This window comes from Argiope bruennichi, chromosome 6 (genome assembly GCF_947563725.1).
Source record: "Argiope bruennichi chromosome 6, qqArgBrue1.1, whole genome shotgun sequence".
Lineage (NCBI taxonomy): Eukaryota > Metazoa > Arthropoda > Arachnida > Araneae > Araneidae > Argiope > Argiope bruennichi.
The window spans coordinates 47,254,390-47,275,821 of record NC_079156.1 but is presented as its reverse complement, the minus strand read 5'-3'; the positions used below and the strand labels follow the sequence as shown (position 1 = coordinate 47,275,821).

The window sequence follows — 21,432 nt, the reverse complement described above, 5'->3', positions numbered from 1 at the left end:
GTAATGCAAATGGCTAAAAAAATTCTAGTTAGTCGTCTATGATGGATTGTACTAGTTCTCTATCTGCTGTTGTTTTGTTCAATTCAATTATTCCAGAGCATATTCCATAAGCTCTTGTGAAGTATTCATAAATACTCTTTTTTTGTGATTTTTTTAACTAGTGAGATTTAACAATAAAAATAAGTCTTATCTTCCTATACCACTGTGCCATTATTGCATATTTTAATCTCTTCCAAACATCTTTTGCATTTTTTATATCTTTATAAAAATGGCATGTTTCATCCTTAAGGTAAAAAGATCATTCTAAGTGCCTCTTAAATTTTGATGTCTTTGCTTCTGAATGCAGTCTTCATCATTTTTGTTCGTCATTTTCTACTGCTCTGTCAAATCTTTCGCACCTAACAGAGCTTTAATTTTCATACTCTGCATTCCATAACTTGACTCAGTTAGAGGTTCATTATGAACAAAGTTCATTGTATTCATTTTACTTTCGGCTGTTTAGCCTAAGGAATTACTTTCATAAAAATTTGTATCAATTATGTATACAATAAATACAGGGTGTTTATAAAGTCCCGGACCCATTTTGATGTTTAATAACTCATAAAATAATAAAGATATAAACACACTTATGACATTCATTGATGGAATAACTCATATATTTTCCTTTTCAGGTTTGAATATTTTTACTTTTGTAAATATCGTCTGCGCGTGTGGTTAATTTCAGATAATTTCATTTTCCAGTCTAAATATCTGTACTTTTCTAAATATTGTCTGCTTATTAATTGCATTTTTCTCTCTTTTGTTTTTGGCAACTATTGCAATGTTATGTTTACTTTTGATGTGTTTGTTCTATGTAGTACTTTTGTATGTGATGTTTTATTCGAGCGGATATTAAGGAGAATGCGTACACCACAAGAGAAAGCACAGATTTTATGGTGGTTCATAGAAATGAAATCGATAGTGGAATCACAGAGGAATTTCAGAAGAATTTACCAAAAAGATCCTCCATCCGAAAACAGCACCTTGCGGTGGAAAAAGAATTTTCTAGAAATTGGAAGTATCGAAGATAAGAAACGTTCCAAACGTCCTTGCACAAGTGATTTTGATGTTGAGCGTGTCAGAGAGACATTTTTACACAATCCTAGAATATCTGTGAGATCAGCGGCAACAGAATTGGATATGCCAATTTCGACGGTGTACAAGGTTATTAAGAAAAAATTAAGACTGCATGCATACAAAGTTCAAATTGTTCAAGTTTTGGAACCGAACGATAGACCTAGGAGGATGGCCTTTGCAACAGATATGCTAAGGAGGATAGAAGTTGCTGCTGATTTTCTGAAGAGCATAATGTTCTCCGATGAAGCATCCTTTCATGTTTCTGGCATTGTTAATCGCCATAAAGTGCGCAAATGGCTCTGTGGATGCCGACATGCTTGTCGCTACCTGGCGTGAAATTGACTATCGACTTGATATTCTCCGTGCGACGAAGGGGGCACACGTGGAAGTTCATTGACAAAGGTCATGAAACTTTTTGAGTCTATTTAACCATTTATGTTATTAATTTAAATCTATCTTTATTATTTTATGAGTTATTAAACATCAAAATGGGTCCGGGACTTTATAAACACCCTGTATTTTGTACATTCAGTAGAGCTTCATTATATGCCTTTGGGAAGTAAAACGTTTTTCTGACATTTATGATAAGATGTGATACCTTAAACTTTCCATGTACATATGACTGATTAAGTTCATCAACAAAATGCTTAGCACTTTGGAATAACAACTTTACCACAACTAACATTCCAAACTTCAATTATGAAAAACCTATCGCCAATCACTTGGGTCATATTGACTTTCACTATTTCATAATGTTTGTCAGATATGTCCTGTTAAGAAAATATACCATTGGATTAATCTCTGCTGTTATGATGATTTCTTTGATTTTTCTTCCATTTATGGGCTCCCACATTCCCAATTTGATTTTCTGTAGAAATACCTGTAAAAACTGATTTCCTTCTACGGCTGTAAAATTGCAAAATCTGCCTCTTAGAAATATTTCATGATGAGCGTCAAGATCATCAGGCATTCTCCAATTTGTACAAATAAGAAGCAGGATCTCATTTTTCTCATCAGTGCTCGGTAAAATTTATTATCTTGGTGTCTGCAAATGAAAACACTTGATGCCTTTTATTCTCAGTGATTCTTCGAAGGATTTTATAATTTTGAAATGCATTTCCATTTGTCATTTGTTATTAACCTCAGTAAAAGCAACAAATTACAACATAATATTATCATAATTTTGTTGCCTGCAGCTCCTTAACTTGGTCCTAATATAGCAGGTCATTAAGGTGTACGTACACACTTGAAACTTCGAAAATCGTTCAAAATGTCGAATAATTTTTTTTATTGCTTGAAAATGTTCTCTGATCCTGTAGCTTTCAAACGATACTAAGATGTTGTCAATATTCGGAATATTTCTCGAGTTATAATTATTTTTCTTGAGGTGCTTTCACTAAAACTCTAGATTCGATTATTTTTTAAACTCGTTTTAGAATGATGTTGATGATATTTTTCCAGTTTGTTGCTTCATTCAAGCAATCATAACTCAAAAATAAATTAACCAAATACAATTATTTATATATCAAAATAATCTGTATAAAACAGTGGAAGTTATATTTATAGAAATAAATTTTTAATAGCTATTTAAAAGTTAAAATTACAGAAAAAATCTCGCTTTTTCTTTTCATCGTTGATGAAAAAATTGTTAAAAAAACTATATATTTTTATAACTTGATTGAAGCAGACAACATGAAGACTAATATTAGGCATAATTTCCAACTAGAATTGTGTATCTGTACAAATTAAAATTTAAGATATCATCATGTTTCAAAAAATATGCTAATTAGCTCATTAAATATTAATTAATTAATAATTAGTGTAATATGGTTTTTTTTCTCACTAAAATGAGTTTTAACGTATATTAATGACCTACTGTGAACAAAATGTATTTTTAAAGTTAAAATTAAAAAAAAATCTTTTAGTGTGTATGTACACCTTAAGTTATACTTCAAATATATATATATAAAAAAAAACAGAAATGGGAATGGGGGAAAAACATGAAAAAATTATAAAGAATTAAAAAATATTTCTAAATTGGCGAAGTTGCTTGATATTCTCCCAGATTTCTGGTGTAATTTTGACAAGTTATATTATTAAACCAAAAATCTAACAAAATCTGAATCTAAAAATAATTCTGAATTGGAGTTAGTTATATGTTGATTTAAGCAAAATAAGTAGTTTTTGTTTTATGATTGCTAAAACATGCAGAAAAGCTCTTTTTAAATGTTTCTGTATGTATTGAATCGGCACTTTTATTGATTGGTTTAGGAACTTAGTAAAAAAATAAACTAATTTATTAATTTTTTTCAAAAAAAAAAAAAAAAGACATTTGTTTGACATGGCAAAGTTGAACTAACTGGAATTATGCTGATTTGCAAGCTCTTCAGTAAAAGTCAAGAACTATCTCTATCTGTCTTTATAATCTTGTACATCTGCCGATATTATAAGGTTCGATAAAATATGTTTAGTGTGGTGAAAGCTTATAAGCCAGTTAACAGCCACGCTACCTGAGCAATTGCTTTTGTATCGTGGCCATGTTACTGGACTGCGAACCACAAGGTCCCAGGTTCTATCCTCGCTCGTATCAATTCGTTACATTGGTGACCTCGGACGATGAACCTTCAACCTTCGTACAGCTGTTGTGGCGCCATCTACCCGCAACCAAAGTTGCCAGACTCACTTGACGCAGCAACCCAAAGTCGTCAAATTCACTTGACGCAGCAACACAAAAAGGCCGCAGTAACCCAAAGTCGTCAGTCTCACTTGACGCAGTAACAGCATCAGCAACCACTCACCTACACACGCTCGCCATAACGCTTGGCGCTACTCAAATGGGTACAGGCGCTTTAGAATCAACAGCTAATACATCACCACTCAACAGCCATATCGTTCGTCTCACCTCCGACTCACTGGAGAGAGAGTCTGTGGTGAAAGCTTATAAGCCAGTTAACAGCTACGCTACCCGAGCAATTGCTTTTGTATCGTGGTCATGTTACTGGACTGCGAACCACAAGGCCCCAGGTTCTATTCTCACTCATACCAATCCGTTATATTAGTATATATTATATGACCTATAGATTGGTAGTGATCTCCAATCTTCAAACCAGTGGGAATAGTCTCTTCATAATCCCTGGTTGCATATTCCCTGATAATTGTTTCCCCCCCCCCCTTACCTACCCGACACTTATAGACATAGGCCAATGTGATGAATCATATGAGTGCTAAGATTTTTATTTTCAGAATCTTGCATTTGAATGTTTTGTGCTTTACACTACAGTAAAGAAGACAGAGTGTACACACTTTCTTTGATAATTAATTGAAACCAAAATTTGATACTTAACTATAATTTCGGTAACAGCATTTGCATGCTTATAAAATGTACAGACTCACTGATCATCAACTATTGATGGATTTGGTACAAAATTCAATATAAATCTACACACTAAAACTATGTATCAGATTTTACCTATCTAGGTTTTTGTGTTCTATTTTTATGTTTGCTTGCACTTTGATAGATAGGACAACTTCTTATAAATGGATTTAATTTAAAATCTGATAAAAATCTGCAGATTTGAAGTAGAGAGACGCATGCTAAACTTTGTGTAGCTCTGAGATCATGTTTATATACAGAGAGACGGATGTAATTTCAAAAATATGCTTTTTAAACTCGGGGGCAAGGGAATGGGGGTGTTCTGAAACATGGAGATTAATCGAAAACCCATAAGGTGGAATTTTTTGATTCTTTCTCTTCGTATATTTGTACGTGGGAAAGTAGAAATGATGTAAAATTGTCTGTTACATTTGTGAATTCTTAAAATTAATTTTGAATAATTTTTTTAAGTATTGTATAAAATAATTTACTTGCTTAAAGTTTATAGAGGATAAAAATTTTTTACTACTATTTGTAGATTTTAATTAATTAAAATTTTGATAATTACTTTCCTTTACTTTTTATAGCAATATCAGTTTAGTCTGCTAATACTAAATTTTTATTTTTTGTTGACTATATGAACTTGGATCTCAGTTTGTAAGTTTGCATATAGAAATTAACGAAAATCTCAAATTTTATTTTCATTCTATTTGATTGCTATATAATATTCTTTGAAATAAAAATTCTAATTGAATGATCTTTTGATTGCCTTTAGGAAATTATTGACTTTAGTGAAGAATATGAAGAAGACTTCAATGAAATTATGAAAAAATATGAAAGTATTAAAGCTACTGAAAATGTAAAAAGAACTGAAGATGCTGAAAAAGCGCAACACAGCGAAGTTGGCGAAAGTGTGAAAAGCACAAAAGACAGTGAAAGTGTGAAAAGCAGGAAAGAGAGTGGATATACGAAAAGCAGGAAAGAGAGTGAATATGCGAAACGCAGAAAAGTGAATGAATACGCGAAAAGCAGGAAAGAGAGTGAATATTTGAAAAGCAGGAAAGAGAGTGAATATGCGAAAAGCAGGAAAGAGAGTGAATATTTGACAAACAGCAAAGACAGTGAATATACGACAAGCTCGGAAGACAGTGAATATGCGACAAGCAGGAAAGACAGGAAATATGTTAAAAGTAGGAAAGACAGCGAATATGCGAACAGCAGGAAAGGCAGCGAATATGTGAAAAGCAGGAAAGACACCGAATATGCTAAAAGTAGGAAAGACAGCGAATGTGCGAAAAGCAGGAAAGAGAGCGAATATTCGACAAGCACCGAAGACAGCGAATATTCGTCAAGCACGGATGACAGCAAATATGCAAAAAGCAGGAAAGGCAGTGAGTATGCAAAAAGCAGGAAAGGCAGTGAGTATGCAAAAAGCAGGAAAGGCAGTGAGTATGCAAAAAGCAGGAAAGGCAGTGAATATGCGAAAAGCAGGAAAGAGAGTGAATATTCGACAAGCAGCGAATATGCGAAAGGCAGGAAAAGCAGGAAAGAGAGTGAATATTCGACAAGCAGCGAATATGCGAAAGGCAGGAAAAGCAGGAAAGAGAGTGAATATGCGAAAAGCAGGAAAGAGAGTGAATATTTGACAAACAGCAAAGACAGTGAATATACGACAAGCTCGGAAGACAGTGAATATGCGAAAAGCAGGAAAGAGAGTGAATATTCGACAAGCAGCGAATATGCGAAAGGCAGGAAAAGCAGGAAAGAGAGTGAATATTCGACAAGCAGCGAATATGCGAAAGGCAGGAAAAGCAGGAAAGAGAGTGAATATTCGACAAGCAGCGAATATGCGAAAGGCAGGAAAAGCAGGAAAGAGAGTGAATATGCGAAAAGCAGGAAAGAGAGGGAATATTCGACAAGCACGGAAGACAGCGAATATGCGACGAGCACGGATGACAGTGAATATGCGAAAAGCAGGAAAGGCAGCGAAAATGCGAAAAGCAGAAAAGGCAGTGAATATGCGAAAAGCTGGAAAGAGAGTGAATATGCGAAAAGCTGGAAAGAGAGTGAATATGCGAGAAGCACGAAAGACAGTGAATATGCGAAAAGCACGAAAGACAGTGAATATGCGAAAAGCACGAAAGACAGTAAATATGCGAAAAGTAAGAAAGACGGTGAATATTCGAAAAGCACGAAATATAGTGAATATTCGACATGCACGAAAGACAGCAAAAATGTTGAAACCACAAAGACGGGAAGAATCGCGGAAGAAGAAAAAATTGAAGGTAAATTTTATTTTAGATCAGCTATGGCAGCGATACTCAACCTGTGGGGCGTCCCCCCCTTACGGGGGCGCGAGCACACTAGAGGGGGGGGCGAGAATATCCAAAAGAAAATATTATTTAAAATATTTTAAAAAAAATTGATTAACTCACTGAAAGGAAAGCCCACATACACATAGAAAACAAAATACATTTCGACATATTTAATAACTTATTAAAGTAAAACAACTTACTAAATCAAAACTTAATGAATCAAAACATATTAAAAACAAATTTAATAATTATTAGTGACTTCCTTGGGCCTGTCTTGCAGAGCAAAGTTTTCGAAGGTATGCTAAATATTAGAAATAGCCATTCTCAGTTCTGCCGAGATCTATATTTTGTCTTCAAAGAAACCACAGCAAAAAATCCAGTTTCACAAAAGTAGGATGTTGAAAATGGTAATAGAATGCAAAATGCCCTTGTTTTTAGTACAGAAAAATCATCCTCTACTCCTGCCCAAAATTCAAATAGTGATTTATTACTAAATTGTCTTTTAGTTTCGCCACTTGTCGTGAAGTCTACGAATTTTCTTCCTCATCAATTGAGAGTCCTTCAGGAGTCTTATGAAATGGATCCGTAACTCACTCGTAACTTGCTATCAGTTTGTCGTCAGCAAGAAAATACTTTTTAAAATTCTTTGCCAGCATGGCTAAATGATTTTCACACAACAACTCGGTTTGTGGTTACACAAACAACTTTTACATGTTCTTCTTCAGCCTTGTAAGTTTTAGTACAATCATCCACATTTGCAAACATTGTTAGATTTCTTTGTTTTAAATTTCTGCTTCACAATTCCAATTTTCTACAAAAAGCATTATCACTCGTATCCAACATATGTGTATTTGCTCCTTGGAGTTGAAGATTCAAGTTATTTAATTTCTCGAATACGTCGACCAAGTAGCTCAATTTCATCACAAATAAATCATCGCGAAAATTCTCGGCCTCCAGTCTATTTTCTTCTAGAAAAATGGCAATTTCTTCTCTTAATTCATAAACACGTTGCAAAAATTTCCCACGTGATAACCATCTTGCCTCACAATAAAATAGCAACACTGTATGTACTGAACTCACGTCTTTACAAAATGCGGAAAAGATTCTCGATTTCAGGGGGTCTCATTTTTATATAATTTACTACGGTTACAACCGTAGTTAACACAATATTCAGACCAAGACTCATTTCTTTCGAAGCCAAAGCTTCTCTGTGGATCATGCAATGTGTCCAGACGCACTGAGGCGATTTTTGTTTTACAAGTGCTTGTATACCTTGGAATCTTCCGGACCTTGAACGAGCACCATCGGTGCATATTCCGACGCAATTTTTCCATTCTATGTTTGTCTCGTTCATAAAATAATTTAAAATAGCAAATAATGCGAGGGCCGTTGTTTTGAGTTCTATTGGTTTGCAGGAAAGTAGTTCTTCTACTACTGATATATTATCACATAATCGAACATTGGTAATTAAATTAGCATCTTTATTCTGTTGCTTCATCAAACTGTATTGAAAACAATTGGTTACGCAACTTTGAGAAAAGCTGACACTGTACATCTTCAGCTATATCACCAATTCGACGAGCAACAGTATCATTTGAAAAAGGTACGGACTGCAATTGTTTTGAAAAATTATCTCTAAACATAGTTTCTACAATCTCAATTGTTGCTGGCAAAATAAGCTCTTCACCAATGGTGTGAGGTTTTTTACATCTTGCTATTTTATATGAAACTTTGTAAAATGCAATTAAAGCTTTTTTATTCACAGACAAATTTTCTTTAAAAAATGATTTTTGCTTTTTATATGATTTTAATTTTAACTCTAAGGATTCTCTGGGTTTGTTGACTATGAAGCGTTTCCAAATGTCGTTTAATTTTCTTTTGTTTCATGCTGCTGGCGGCCAATATTTTTGAGCAAATGATACACAGGGCCTTTCTTCTTCATTTACTTCAGTACTGGTAAACCCAAAATTTAAGTATTCTTGATTTTATTTTCGGAACCACGCTCGTCTGTGTACTTGTTGATGCTTGACTGTCGTCTAATGCTCGCTTACTTCCGCTTAAAAATTTATCCATGAGTTTGCATAAATCTGCCGCCGTAAATATTTAATATGGTGAATTGCAATTAACACGAAAACATATATAACATATGCATTCAGGATATATTTGATAGCGATAGAAGGATCGACTCGAATGAGACTGGCTGGAATTGAAACTTGCGTTATCGAACATTTTCCTTCTTCGTATGAGAAAACATCTGCGCATGCTCGAGACGGCATCGGTCGTGTGGATTCTCTTCCACAAACATTTCTTATTTTTTTCTCCTTTGTTTAGTCATGCTTCTGTTTTATTTCTTTTATTATTCGAAAAAATGTATTCCCAGTTTCTAAATTTAGCTCACTCCGTCTAGGTTAACTTTCATTAACGAATTTTTCTACTTTCATATTCTTTTAACGTTATCTCCCTGTTTGGCTTTCATTTCAAATATAATGTTTAAATTTTCTCCGCTTTCATTCGCTTCCATCTGTTTACCGCCCGCTTTGCAGAATGCCAGATGTGGTTTCTCGCCAATGTTGGCTCGCTTTTGCTCTTTTTCTGGCAGTTGATTAAAAATAATTTAAAAACAGAATACAAAATACTCAATATACATTATTGTTGTATACATTTTATTGTAAGCGGGGGGGGGGGGCGAGATGAAAATTATTATTGAAACACTGGGTCGCGAATACTGAAATGTTGAGAAACACTGAGCTATGGTGCTTATCAATTAAACAGTTATTATGCTATCCATAAGCCAGATTCTTAATTTAGGAAAGAGTTTAAATGTTATTAAATTTTATCTTTTAAATTTCATATTAGAAAACTAAAGAGAAAATTTTCTTAGTTGTTTCTGATTATTCTTATTACAGTGGAACAAGATAGAAACCAAGCAGAAAGTCTTGAAAGTACATGGGACCATTATTACTGTGATGTAAGTTGTATAATTATATTTCTAAGTTACTTTGAATAATTAATGAGAAGATTTTTATGGTAGTTTATGAATTGCATCTCTGTTTTGATATTTTTATGTTATGAAATAATACTGTAAAAATTTAAGCACTGGTGATGTCTACTTTAATCATAGTTCTGAAACAGGCTTACAGGAATTTTTTACAGGAGGCAGAAAAAATATTTTTTCCTCTTGTTATAAATTATAGATGTGATATTACATTATTTGTTCATCTCTATGTAGGAAAACTGTCTTTGATCATGGTTTTTGGCATTTTGAAAGTTTTTAGTCAAAACTTTTGCATAATTAAATTTTCTCATTAGTTTTCCAACGGTTTATTTCAGAATTTTTAAATAATTTCAACTTTGGTATCATACGTTCAAATTATATTTTTATTGAACCAAAGAATAAAAATTGCCAGATTTTTCCTGATTTCAGTACTTTAGATATACATATCTTGCATAATACTCCTGTGCCAAAAAGAAGTCTTAAGTGTTTTAAATTCCTCTGAATATATTTTTGATGCAACCGCTATTTGTTTTAAATTTTGCTTTTATCATCTATGAATAGTATAGAATGGCTGTATTAATTGAATAATAGGAGAAGCAATGTAAATGGTCTAATTTTCAATTCTACTTCTATGTATTAGTATTTTTTTTCTAAAAATATAGCTATTGTAGATTTGATTTTTGAAATTTTTTTTATATTTCTGATTACTTATTGTTGCTGAAATAATATTTTTTAATTCTAATGATGCCAATGGTGTGGGGTTGTTATCGGAAGCGCATAGGCTCTTCGGCCTTTTATCTTCCGCTTCGGCTGAAATGATGGATTAGTAACAAACAAATTATGTTGAGCATGAATGTTAAATGTTTTACTTGCGTCTTTCTATATTAATACTATGAATTGATTACATTAAACTAGAGAGAATTATTAGAAAAAATAAAGGGCAGGGTTTCCTAATGTGTTAAGTTGCCCTAATAAGTACATTGGCGGATTAGCACTGTCAGGATTGGGAGGATTAGAGTCTAGCCATTAAATTAATTTAGCAGGGTTCGGGGGCGTCTTCTGTTCATGTTGCTTTTGGGGTCATATGTAGGTATTTCTTTTATCACGTTGTTATTCTCGTTGACGAGCATCTCATACAGTGCCCGAAAAAATTATAAGGACACGCGAAAAATCGCCAAATCTAGAAGCTTTGTTTACAGAATCGTATGCAAATTTTTGCAGCAAAAATAGAAGTAAAACTAAAATATTTTATGCGTAAAGTAATTAAAATTTTCAATTTTAAATCTGCAAAAATTTAAATTTTGATTTTTAAACCTAAATGAAAACGGAAAAAAGTATAAGGACATTGCTTTTTCTCCAGTAATTATTTAAAAATTTCCATATTTGAAAGCATAAAATGACAATTCCGAGTTAAAAGATTCATTTGCGAATAGAATTTCCCACTCGACGACTTTCAGTGTGAATTTTTAAACGATGCCCAAAGGAACTCAACTTTCTGACTCTGAAAAAGGAAAAATTGTTGCTTTTCGAGAATGTGGATTAAGTGGGTGGGAAATTTCAAAAAGAATCAAGAGATCTAAAACGGTGGTTTATAATTTTCTAAAAAATCCTGGGATGTATGGTATGAAAAAGTGAACTGGGAGACCAGAAATTCTCACTCGTCGACAAAAAAGAATGATTGTAAGGAGAGCTTGCGAGAAAAGAGAAACCGCAAATAAAGTTAGACAAAATTTGAGTTTACCATGCTCAACAAGAACTGTTCAAAATGTTTTGAGTAAACATCCTCAAGTTTCTTATGGGAAATTAGTGTCACTCCCCCCCCACTTACAAATCATCACAAGAAAAGAAGAGTTTACTTCGCCAGAAAATACATTTCTCTTGGTCAAAAGTGGGCTGATGTAATTTGTTCGGACGAAAAAAAGTTCAATCTTGATGGACTTGATGGTTTTCGTTATTTTTGGTATGATCTGCGAAAGACCAAGGGAGTGTTTTCCAGGCGTCAATATGGTGGTGGCTCGGTTATGGTATGGGGCGCTTTTGCAGTAAATGGAACCACTCCAATTGTATTTATCAACCATAAAATGAATTCGGACAGGTATGTTGATATGTTAGGAGAAAGTTTGTTACAGGAAGCGCTACTAATTACTTCAGGGGACTATATTTTTCAGCAGGATAATGCTTCGATACACGTTTCTACGAGTGCAAAACTCTGGTTTGAAGCTAATTCTGTAAATTTATTTGATTGGCCGGCGAGAAGTCCCGATCTTAATCCAATCGAAAACTTATGGGGACTTCTAGCCCGAGAAGTTTATAAAAACGGCACACAGTATCAATGTACACAAGATCTTGTCGTCGCTATCAAAGACGCTTGGGAAAAAATATCTGTGGACATTTTAAAAGATCTTTCAGGATCTATGACCTCTCGGCTTATTCAAGTGATTGAAAAAAAAGGTAGTTTTCTTGATTATTGAAACATTTTTTAAGTATTTTACAACATGTCCTTATAATTTTTTCCGTATTTCCTTTAATGTTAAATTTTGTAAAATCAATATTTTGAAGCTAAATTATGTTTTTTATGTGGTATAAGTGTTATCACAAAATTATGCAGCAGAAGTAAGAAATATAAAAAGTTCATTTAGGTGAAATGGAAATAAAGCATATTTTCATGCAATTACATGTTGTCCTTATACTTTTTTCGCGCACTGTAGTACTTTTTTGCAATCTTTTGGAAGTATTCCTCAGTTGTGGGTAGATTAAGGTCTTTTAATATGTTTTGGTTCCTAATGAACCAGGGCATATCCGAGATTTGTCTGACGGCCATATTTTGAAGTGCATTTAGTTTTTTAATGTGAGTTTTAGCTGCATAACTGATTAGTGGGCGCAGTAGTGATTTATACAGTAAGAGCTTATTTCCCAAAGAGAGGTTGGAGTTCCGGCCCATGAGCGGGTATAGTGCTGCCTTTAATCTTTTATATTTTTCATTAATTTTATCTATATGGCTTTTGAACGTGGGTCCTTTATCCAGGAGGAATTTTTTTTAAATTTCAATTATGATTTGCTTATTTATTTATTTTTAGGTTTGTAACCTTGCTTTGAATAATGCATCAACTTTCAATGCACATATGATAGGAAAAAGACATAAAAAAGTGAGTGCTTGATAAATTTGTTACACATTGTACCTCTAAATTTACAATATTTTTAATTGATAAGAAGTGTTAATTCTTTCATTTCGTGATTTTTGAAGAATACAGCTTCATAAACTATCAGTCCTTATCCTAAGTAAGGTGTATAAATTTTTGTGCCTAAGTGAATACTTATAAACTTTTTCTATATTTTTTTTTTTTATGATTTGAAAAAATTCATTAAAATTTTTATACTATTCTTATTTAACATTTCTTTTCTTTTCTTTCTGCTTATCTTAGTTTCATGCTCCACACAGAGAGGTGTTGAGCAAAATTAGAGATTGTGGCATAATTTTGTTTTAAAAAAAAGTGAAAATGTTCAAAACCCGTACTTTAATGAATACCAAATTATATCTTAAAATCTTGAAAAATTGATAATAATTTTGCAGGTAGACTATGCATTTTGAAATGAAAGTATTGTAAATTTTCTTGGTTTTATAACGCCATATTGCATTTAAGTATTTTATTTTATGTAGAAGAGAAATGTTCATTATTCTGATTAGAGAATTTCATGAAAAGAAATGACAATTTTTATCTTCCATTTAAAAAAGATACGAATTATGTATCAGCATATTTATTAAATTATGAAGTATAAGCATAAGAGACCTAGCTAACCAGAAAAACCATAAATGGTCAAGGAATTCCAGGAGATCATAAATTTATTCTAAATTTCTATTTTTAAGAAATAATTTTTAGCAACTAAAGAGAAATCAGTCATTTACTGACAAGTAGAAAGATCTTCCTCATTTTGCCCATTTGCCCAATGGCAGGCTATTTAGATTTAAATTTCCAAGGGGCCATAATTTCAACTCAGCACTGTATTTGAAAAATTCCTTTGATTTAAAAGTACAACTGCCATTTATCTACCTAATGATGGAATCAAATTACACTGGTTGTTTTGAATCAACCTACTTTGTCTACTTCTACTACCTCCAATACAAATATATAGTGAAAAACACGGAAAGCTATATAAAAAAAACATACATACATACACACACACACACCAAAATTTCTTTTAAAAAATGTTAATACATTCTTCTTGACATCATGATTGCGGCAACACTGGTAGTGTAAAAAATTTTAGTATGGTTCAAAAAAAAAAAAAAAAAAGGATTTTGTTCCACTATGAATATAAAAATCCCCAATCCCCCAATTACAAAAGTGTATATAGGAGTTTGTTATGTTAAACTGATCAATAACTTAAAAGAAAAGTTCTTGCTATTTAATGAAAAAAAAATTGTAACTATCTAACCGCAGTAATTTGTTTGATCAACAAAATACAATATATTTCTGTCTACTTTTCTTCCTTTAATACACAGAATAATACTTTTTTTCCTTTTAAAATCATTCTATTAAGTTTTTCATAAATTCATAGTATTAAGTTAATACTGTGAAATTTGAATTTGAAATAATTTTATTTAATTTTCGCTAATATGTTTAATTATTATTGTCTTTATAGTAACTTTTTTTATAATGTAATGTACAAATTATTTCACACAATTTTCAGGCTGCAAAATTATTATTTTATATGGAGACATCCAAGGCTACTGAATCGGATACCATGGTGAGTTTCAACTTTACTGCAATTAATTTTGGTTATTTGCAATTAATTTTGACACTTTATAATTTTCGTAGAAAGGTAAATGTATAAAATGAGACAAATGAACAAATGTTTGTCAATTGAATTTACATAATGACAGTGGATTTGGAGAGGACTGAATAAAGATTTGATCGTCTAACTATAAATCTACATGTTATCTTTTGTTCTCTAGTAGAGGGTATATTAGATTACATTTAAGTGAGGCTGTTTATGCAAGTTTCTGTTTGAAATTGATCAATTTTTATATTTGACCATTTGGGACGCTTCAGGCAGATAGGTAGGATGACTTAAAGATATAATATATATAGAGACATGTTAACTTTGGCTCGAAAAACATGCCTCTACTAATCGGATTATATATCAAATCAAATATCTCTCACGGGCCCTAGGGGAAAGCCCGGTTGAGATTAATGCTTAGAGATGGCTTATATTACAAGAATCCCACACTAATTTAACATAAACAAATTTAATGAACTGGACGAACGACTGGGCCACTTTACATCGATGAATGCTATTACAGTACTGAATACAGTTTTAATGGCTGGAATCGGATAGCTTCTTATTGGCTGCTGAGTGATGACGCGAGTGCTGCCAGAATGACGCTCCGTACACCACATATATTCCTATTTTATTCATTTCAACATATATTTACATATTTTTAAATTTGACACTTGCTTGTCACAAAATATAAGATACAAAAATTTATTCCATTATAAAATATGAAAAAAAAAATGAAAATTAACACTGAAAAATATTTTTTATTTAATAATTATATATATATATATATATATATATATATATATATATATATATATATATATAATATAATATAATTTGAAAATATTTTATAAATACAAAGTATTTATCAAAGTCCCACTGGAAAACAGGAGAAAATTGGCTTCTGTGAAATTTACAAATAAAATCAGGAGCTGCCAAGAACAACACATCTCAAACGTAACTTTCTGCAATTGGACAGCAAAGAATAGACTGAAAAGATCTTCAACACTTCATTATGATAAGGATATCAGGAAAGACATTAACTTAGACCACACTTGTCTTGACATAACTCAAGAACCCTGCTTTGTTGTCAAGCCACTCTCATCTGTTAAGATTAACTTGGATCTCCCAGAGCCATGTACCAAAACAGAACCGAAAGAAATTATTAAAAGAAAGTGTGTGGAGGCAATTCTCAAGCTTGCAAAGCCTAATCTTGTCACCGCCTACATAGACAGTTCTTCTGACACAGCATGTGACAGAGGAGGATCAGGGGTCTTTTTTGTTTTTTGACAAAACAACTTCCAAACATAGAGTCCCAGTGAGCAAAATTGCCTCTAACTTCACAAGTGAACTAATCGCTATTTGGCCCAATCTAATTCTTCCCCTCTTCCTTTTTTTTTTCTTATCTTTTATTGCACTTGTCACACAACAACAACACAGCATTTCTCAAAATAATAACTTTTTTATAGTTGTTATTAATTTCACCATATATAAATGTTAATTTAATTCATTGATATCAAACACAGCTGGTTGATTTTTCTTTTAATATTAACTTTTGAAACTCTGACTAATGCTAGTCTTGAATAATCAACTGAACTCTTTATAATTTCATGAATTCTATCCAATCTCCTATTTACATAGAAGTAGATTCATATCTTTAAGTGGAACCATGTGGTGTATACTGATATAACATTTAATAAATTACTATTTATATCTTGGATGTAAATAATTTAAATAATCGCACTTCCTATTTTCCCATATCTGTTATAATAATGTGGGAAAAGGCAACGACCAGCATTAATATGTGAAATATATTTATTAAGATTAAAGTACAAAGGATAAAACATTACTACATAGAACATAAAAGATGCTTGAGCTGCACGTCTTGCAGTCTCACTGCCCAACTCTCGTCTGCCAATAATGGCGGGGAAGCATTACGTGATTAATGACGTGACGCAACATGGCCAGCATGGCGCCATACAGGATACGGGATCTGTCAGCGCTTCCCACATCGGCCATCATGACAGGATAGGCGACACCTCGCCTTATGGTATACATTACATTGAAGTAAATATATAAAACAAACAGCAAATACAGGAAAATAATAATATGTAAATTGAAATATTCACAAGATAAAACAAATAAAATAGTCATACCATCCGTGACAGCATAAGTATATAGCAATACAATAGCGTGCACTGGAAATATCGAATAACTAACTAAAAATAAAAATAATATTAGTGTTGAACATATAAAAATATAATAACACAAAATAAACAGAGAAAAAAAATCAAAGTCTATATCGTCCAAATATACACACACAAAAAGAAGGCAAATAGTTCTCTTGTTCTTTAAGTAGTGTTCAGTGTTTTCTTTTGAAACACAATTCAAGTGATATGTTCTATATTGCTGGACCATGGTTTCATATATTCTGCACAAGTTGAAGTTTTTGATAGCCCATCGAAGAAATCACACTTTTCAACATCGTATGTGTCGTTTGCTTTAATTTTGATCACTTTATATGGTCCGAGAAATTTTTGTTTCAATTTCAGACCAGGGCCAAATGGAGTGCGCTTGATTGCGACGAGATCATTCAATTGAAATTTTTGAGCATGTTTGCTACGCAGATTGTAGGTACGGCGATTTTCTTCTTGGATTTTGAGGATTTGTTGTTTTGCATCTTTACGGAGTTCATCACGCTGTTGGAGAAATGCAGACTGGATCTCTTCGTTGACAATTTCGAGGATTTTTATATCATGCTCAGATTTCATTTTAGTTCCAAACAGAATTTCGAATGGAGTAGAATTGATACTACGTTGAAATGTAGAATTAATAATTTGCTGAACGGAAGCAACATGGCTATACCATTTCTCAGGGTTTTCTATGGATAGCTTGGAGAGTACAGATATGATAGTAGAATTAAGTCTTTCTACCTGACCGTTTGATCTAGGAAGTCCAGCTGTAATAGCAATATGGGTGATATGCTGATGTTCACAATATTCTTTGAATGACGTAGATGTGAAAGCGGTACCTCTGTCCGTAATAATCCTTGAAGGATTACCGAAAACTGATCTTTGGCATTCGAGCTTATTGAGAACTTCAGCGGTGTCGGTGGACTTGGTCGGGTAAAGCCACACAAACTTCGTAAAGGAATCGATGATTGCCAGAATATGCTTATATTTCTTAGAAGTGCTGGGAAGATGACCCAAATGATCAATATGGTATGTATGAAAGGGAGTATCGTCTTTGTCAAGTGGATGCAAAGTGCCATCTAATTTTCCATGTTTTCTGTTATTTAGGATGCATGTTACACAGTTGCGTATGCATCGTTCAATTTTCTCTTTCAAGTTCGGAATAAAGAATTCTTTGTTTAACATTTCCTGCGTGCGTTTTACTGCAAAATGGCCTCGTTCATGACAGGATTTAATAATGTTGGCCTGCATATCATCAGGTACGGCAAATAAATCGCTTCCGTCTAAGTTCTTATATAAAATATTGTTCTTGACTATGTAGTTCTCGTAAGATGCATTTTGAAGTAATGCTTTTATAGCTGTAATATGCTCATCTGTCTGTTGAGCTTTGAAAATTTGAAGATTGACACAGTCTTGAATGATCATACAGCATGGGCTTCGGCTAAGAGTGTCGACATGAGTCATCTTTGAACCGGTTCGATGCTCTATTTCGTAGTCAAAGTCCTGAAGGTATAATGCCCATCGCGAAATGCGGGAATTCATTTCTTTTTTATTTAACGTTTTGACGAATGCATTACAGTCAGTGATAATTTTAAAGTGTGATCCGAGGATGTAAATTCGGAATTTTTTAAGAGCTTCTACAATGGCGAGTACCTCCAGTTCATAGCTGGTGTATTTTCTTTCGCTGTCAGACGTTTTCTTGGACATATAATACACTGGATGGAATTTGTTATCATCTTTGGATTTTTGTAGTAGGACTGCCCCCAAGCCATCAATTGACGCGTTTGTATGAATTTCAATGGGACTGCCTTGATTAAAAATAGTTAAAACGGGTTTATCAGAAAGTAACTGTTTTAAGCGTAAAAACGCAGTTTTTTGCTGAGCTTGAAATAGAAAGGGGCTGTCCTTACGAAGAAGATCACTAAGTGGTTTTGCTATAGTAGAGTATGAGGGAATAAATTTTCTAAAGTATCCCGTAAGACCTAGAAAACGTTGTACGTCTTTTGCATTTTTTAACTCGGGATAATTAAGAACGGCTTTAGTTTTGGAGGGTGAAGGGAGCAATTTGCCGTGTTCTACTACGTGACCCAAAAATTCAATCTGACTATACAAAAATTGACATTTTTTAAAGTTTATATCTAGTCCATAATCGCGAGCTACTTTTAAAACAGTGTTAAGGCGTTCGAGAGCCTCAGATTCATTATTTGCGGGAATGACGATATCATCCATATACGGGAGGACAATGCCTTTTGCAATAAGATCACGAAAAACGGCATTTATGTATCGCATAAAGACAGGAGGACATGAACTTAAACCGAATGGCATATAACGGAATTGAAATTGACCTGTATTTGTGACGAAACTGGTGTAACAACGACTTTTTCCTTTTACCGGCACATGAAAAAATCCGTTACGCAATTTTAGCATTTTGAAGACGATCTAAAATGTCATCAATTAATGGTAATGGATAATGGTCTTTAACTAATTTACGATTTAATTTTCTATAATCTATACAGACTCTATGTTTTCCATCTTTCTTACGAACTACGACAACTTGACTAGCATAGGGTGAAGAACATGGTTCCATAATTCCATTTTTTAACCACTAGTCTGTCTGCGCATTTACTATATCACGCTCGGCAAAGGGTAAACGTCGAGGAGTGTGGAAAATTGGCTCATCGTCAGTAAGCTTTATATCAAGTGCGATGTTCGTGGTTTTAGTTTTGTTAGGTTTATAGGCTAACAAAATCTGTTCAACCTCATTGCGAGTTTGTTTAGAAATATTCGGACCTATATCAAACGTGGGAGTTTCGGCAGAAATAGCCATTATAAAACTGTCAGTTTCAACAGGATCATCAGATTTAGAAATTTTGGAAAATACAACACCGTCAGGTTTAATTGTCAAATTTGCCTGATTTATTACGTCGCAACCTATTATTAGGTCATAAGTACTACAATTATTAGGTACCACAGAAATAAAAACAGGAAAACTTTGTTTGTCAATAATAATTTCAGATTCAAAGGAACCTATTATTTTAGTTTGGGAAAAACCGAATCCAGTTAGTGTTATCTTGTTATTCGTCAACGGCGGCGATCCTAGTTTAATCCATGCAGAATGTTTGAGAAGTGTCGAAAAACTACCAGTATCGACTAATCCGGAAAATGTATTATTAAGAATAACAACCTCTTTATGCATATTCGACGGAGAATGCAATAAATGTAAAGTGTTGACATTATCACGTGGGGTAGAACTGTCATTCCGAGTAGTACGGTGACAATCGGAAGATTTATGTCCGAAAAGATTACAAGAAAGACATTTAGGACCACGATTACGATTAGATCAAGACTTTGAGATATGTCCAAAATCGTTACAATTAAAACAACGCATGCTACTGTTAGTCGGATTACTAAAATTCGATTTTGATTCTCTTTGTTGGACAGGGATTTTATGTATTGTACCACGTCTTTGGCCGTCGTTAGCATATCTAGAATGCGACAATCTTTGAATTATTTCCGTTCATTGCACTTACGATAGTTTCGAAAATTCGTAACTTTTCTTTAAACTCAGAATAACATTTTGCACCATAAAGAATAATTTTATCAGAAGGGGAACCCTGTATCCCATTTATTGTGTATTGAATAACAGAACATTCATCAATAAGGGTTTCAGATTGATTCGCAATTTCACGCGTGGCAATAAAATACTGCATAAAAGTTTCATTCGAGCGCATTTTACGTCTTTCTAGTTGTTTATGTATTTCAATAGAAGTTACTTTATCGGAAAATTCATTAATTAATGCACTTTTAAAAGCATGATAGGAATTTAGATTTCTTTGAGAGAATAAAAAAGATTTAGCTGCGCCGGAAACTAACCTCTTTACAAAGATTAATTTTTGTTGTTCGCTTAAAGAAGGAAAAAGAGAAAAATTCTCTTCAACATCATAAAAAAAACTTTTAATCGAATAGGAATCATTTCCTGTGAAGTTTCTACAACTACCACAGAGATCGCGTAATAAAAAACAAAACTGAAGGTTTATTTCATTCATCGTTTGTTTATTCGAGGGATCATTTTCGAGTGATTCCCTTTTGGCGCCAGTAATTAATGCCTGACTGTTATTTATTAATGTTTCGTCTGAAGTTACGGGGATGGGGAAGGAAGAATTATTACCCGTATTACTCATAGAGCTGTTATTAATAGATGAACTTTCGGTTTGAGAAACCTTTTGAGGAGACAAAGGTTTTTCTTCTGTTTCCGATAAAAAACTAGTATCTAGCGAGTTCTGAAATTCATTTAAATTTGTTAGGGCTTTAAAAATATTTTCACACAAATCATCTTTGTTACTTTCGTTTACTTCTAAATGTAATAAATCAGAAATGGAGATAAAATCAGATAAAGAAAAATTATTCAACAACTCTTGTTTATGTTTTTCTACATCTAAATTTTCAAATCTTTCAAAATTTCTCATTCTTTTTCGAGAAGAATGGTCAAAATTACTGTAACCTAACACAGAGTTAAGCAATTTTACTGAATTAGTTTTTGCATATTTAAGGGAGTTAGCGATTAATTGAATATCGCCTAGTTTTAAAGACATTGTAATGAATTAAAACAGAACTAATACACATTCACTCGGGATTAAAATTTAAAGGGAGAATGAAATAAAG

The 21,432-nt window shown here is 33.0% G+C and overlaps 1 protein-coding gene across 1 annotated transcript in view; it reads left to right on the top strand.

The window, feature by feature from the left end:
* The window catches only part of LOC129972948 (NK-tumor recognition protein-like), an 88,667-nt gene that overhangs the window by 6,085 nt on the left and 61,150 nt on the right, over nt 1-21,432 (top strand). Inside the window, exons 3-6 of the mRNA XM_056087273.1 lie at nt 5,265-6,774; nt 9,711-9,772; nt 12,877-12,945; nt 14,489-14,545. Coding sequence (XP_055943248.1) covers nt 5,265-6,774; nt 9,711-9,772; nt 12,877-12,945; nt 14,489-14,545 — 1,698 coding nt within the window. The remainder of the gene's footprint in view (nt 1-5,264; nt 6,775-9,710; nt 9,773-12,876; nt 12,946-14,488; nt 14,546-21,432) is intronic.